At 43.6% G+C, this 3,125-nt stretch overlaps 1 protein-coding gene across 1 annotated transcript; it reads right to left on the minus strand.

Annotated features, from left to right (window-relative positions):
• Positions 1-541: 541 nt before the first annotated feature.
• LOC132494268 (glutamate dehydrogenase 1, mitochondrial-like) lies at positions 542-1,186 on the minus strand. Its single transcript, XM_060105272.1, has one exon. It carries the CDS (start codon positions 1,184-1,186, stop codon positions 635-637), a length of 552 nt encoding a protein of 183 aa, XP_059961255.1. The 3' UTR covers positions 542-634.
• Between the last annotated feature and the right edge of the window lie 1,939 nt (positions 1,187-3,125).

The following is a 3,125-nucleotide window of genomic DNA, read 5'->3' on the forward strand; positions in this document are numbered from 1 at the left end:
TTTTCATTTATTGTGTTTACAGGCATTCACTGCTTGAGTCAAGTTTAGGCTTGTTAAGTGATTAAAGGCAATTTTATTACAGCAGCATGTACTTATTTTATTCTAAAAGAATAAAATGCATAAAAAGAAAGGTTTTTTTGTTTGTAACCTATAAAATTGAGTTATTTTGCTGATGTAAAATACCAATAACTCACTTGAGGACCATGCTACCTCCTGAAAATGCCATATACCTGCTTCTTAAATGTGTCAGAGCACCTGATAGATCTGTCCCGAGCTGAAGTGGCAAGGGACTGACTGCTCCTGGACAAAAGGAGCTTTCCCAGGGCTACAGCTGACTGTGCTGGGAAACAGCCATGGAGCAAGGCAGCACAGGCAGAGGGAAAAGACTTTATTTAAAGGTAAAATGCCCAAATGGCTCTCTGATGTAGTTAATTTCTACTATCACTTATTAGCTTGTATATGATCCCCTAACTTTTTTTCTTAAGGGGCTGATTTGGATTGACTTGTTGCGAAAGGTGTCCATTATCTATTGTCATGAGAGAGAGATTTCTGTGGTTACATGTAAACTTGTGATAGGTCTGCAGATGAAGAGGTGAAGAGGGTAGTGAAGAAGTCAGCCACAGTCTGGTCCGGTCTATGTGAAGGTCACACCAGCTTCATTGTACACCTTGAAGACTTTCTCGATGGTGTTGACATAGGCAGCTGTTCTTGAGTCCAATCCTAGGTTATACCTCATGGCTGTGCACATGATTTGCCTGGCAGAGCGCTCCATGGAGTAAACTAAGCCAGAGTGCACGACGTCTTTCTCAGAGGCACCCGATATCCTGTCTTGGAACTCTGCTGTGGGTACAATGGGAACAGTTCCACCATGCTTTCCAAATTTCCTTTCCAAACTCTCTTGAACAGACATGAGCAAGTGGTAGTTAGAATACCTTTCATATTTGAAGGTCAAACGGCCACAGCTGACATGATTTAGATTCTTCAGCCACTCAAAGTAAGATACTGTCACTCCTCCAGCATTCAAGTAGAGATCTGGAATAACCATGACGTTCCTCTCTAGGAAAATCTTATCAGCTTCTGGAGTTGTCGGTCCGTTGGCACCTTCAGCAATGATCTTGGCTTTGACTCTGGGTGCACTGGACTTGGTCAGCTGCTTCTCGCTGGCAGCATATGTATAAGCAATCATATGTACATAGCACATTTTGTTTATTTATTCATCTGTTTGGAGTTTTTTGGCCGAGCCATGCAGCTTGCAGAATTTTAGTTTCCCAACCAGGGATTGAACCCGGGGCTGAACCCGGGGCCACTGCAGTGAAAGCGCTGAGTCCTAATCACTGGACCACCAGGGAAGTCCCTATCCATGCATCGGTTAATGGACACGTGCATTATTTTCACCTTTTGGCTATTGCGAATAATGCTGATATGCACATTGGTGTACAAATATCCATTTGGGGTCCTGCTTTCATTTCTTTTAGATGTACACCTGGAAGTAGAATGGCTGGATCATATGGCAATTCTGTGTTTAATTTTTTGAGGAATTATCATACCGTTTTCACGGCAGCTGCACTATTTTATATTCCCACCAGCAACCCACAAGTGTTCCCATTTCTATACAACCTGGTCAACAATGTTACAATGTTACTACAGTGAGAACATTTTTTGGTGTGGATACTAGTCATCCTAATAGAAATGAAGTAGTATCTCACTGTGGTTTTGATTTGCATTTCTCCATGACTAGTCATGCTGTGTGCTTATTGGCCATTTGTATATCTTCTTTGGAGAACTGTCTCTTCCATCCTTAGCCTATTTTTTAAAAACATTTTTTAAATTATTTATTTATTTATTTATTTTAGGCTGTGCCGGGTCTTAGTTGCAGCATGTGGGATCTTTTAGTTGCAGCATGCGGACTTCTTAGTTGCGGTACACGGACTCAGTTGCAGCATGCATGCAGGATCTAGTTCCCTGACCAGGGATCGAACCTGGACTCCCTGCATTGGGAGTGCAGAGTCTTACCCACTGGACCACCCTTAGCCCATTTTTATTTATTTATTTATTTATTTATTTATTTTTGCAGTTCGTGGGCCTCTCGCTGTCGTGGCCTCTCCCGCTGCGGAGCACAGGCTCCGGACGCGCAGGCCCAGCGGCCATGGCTCACGGGCCCAGCCGCTCCGCGGCACATGGGATCCTCCCGGACCGGGGCACGAACCCGCGTCCCCTGCATCGGCAGGCAGACTCGCAACCACTGCGCCACCAGGGAAGCCCCTTAGCCCATTTTTAAAATTGGGTTGTTTGTTTTTTTTTGTTGGGGAGTGGTTAGGCTTCTTTTAAATTTGGTTTTTAAGAAACCAAACTCAATCCGGTTTAAGGCAAAAAATAAGCAGAAGAAATTATTGCTTCACATCACTGAAAAGTTTAAGGCACATCTGGGGTCAGGGTACTATGGACTGAATTGTGTCCTTCCCAAAATTCATACAGTGAAGCCCTAATACCCAATGTGACTGTATTTGGAAATGGGACTGTTAGGAGGTATTTAGGGTTAAATTAGCTCATAAGGGTGGAGACCTAATCTGATAGGATTGGTGGCTTTCAAAGAAGAGGAAGACAGAGCACTACACACACACACACACACACACACACACACACACACACACACACACACTTACACATCGAGGAGAGGCCCTGTGAGGACACCGTGAGAAGGAGGCCATCTACAAGCCAGGAGGAGAGCCTTACCAGAGCTCAGCCATGCTGGTACTTGATCTTGGACTTTCAGCCTCAAGAACTATGAGAAAAGAGATTTCTGTGGTTTAAGCCACCCAGTCTATTGTGTTTTGTTATAGCAGCCCAAGCTAAGACAAGGTTTTTAAAACGCAGGAATATTTTTCTTCCCTCCTCATGCATCTGCTTTCTTCTCTATTGCTTTCTTTCTCAAGTGGGCTTATCCCTATCAAAACAGGCTGGGCATATTTATTCATTAATTCAATATTACCAAACCCCCCTTAGCCTACACACTGTTCTAAGTACTGGGAATACATGGTAGTGTATCAAACAGAAATGGTCCCTTTCCTCATAAGGCTTGCATTCTAGTGGGGAGAAACGGACATAAAAGAAACAAGTAACTTCTC

This window comes from Mesoplodon densirostris, chromosome 7, assembly GCF_025265405.1.
Source record: "Mesoplodon densirostris isolate mMesDen1 chromosome 7, mMesDen1 primary haplotype, whole genome shotgun sequence".
Classification (NCBI taxonomy): domain Eukaryota; kingdom Metazoa; phylum Chordata; class Mammalia; order Artiodactyla; family Ziphiidae; genus Mesoplodon; species Mesoplodon densirostris.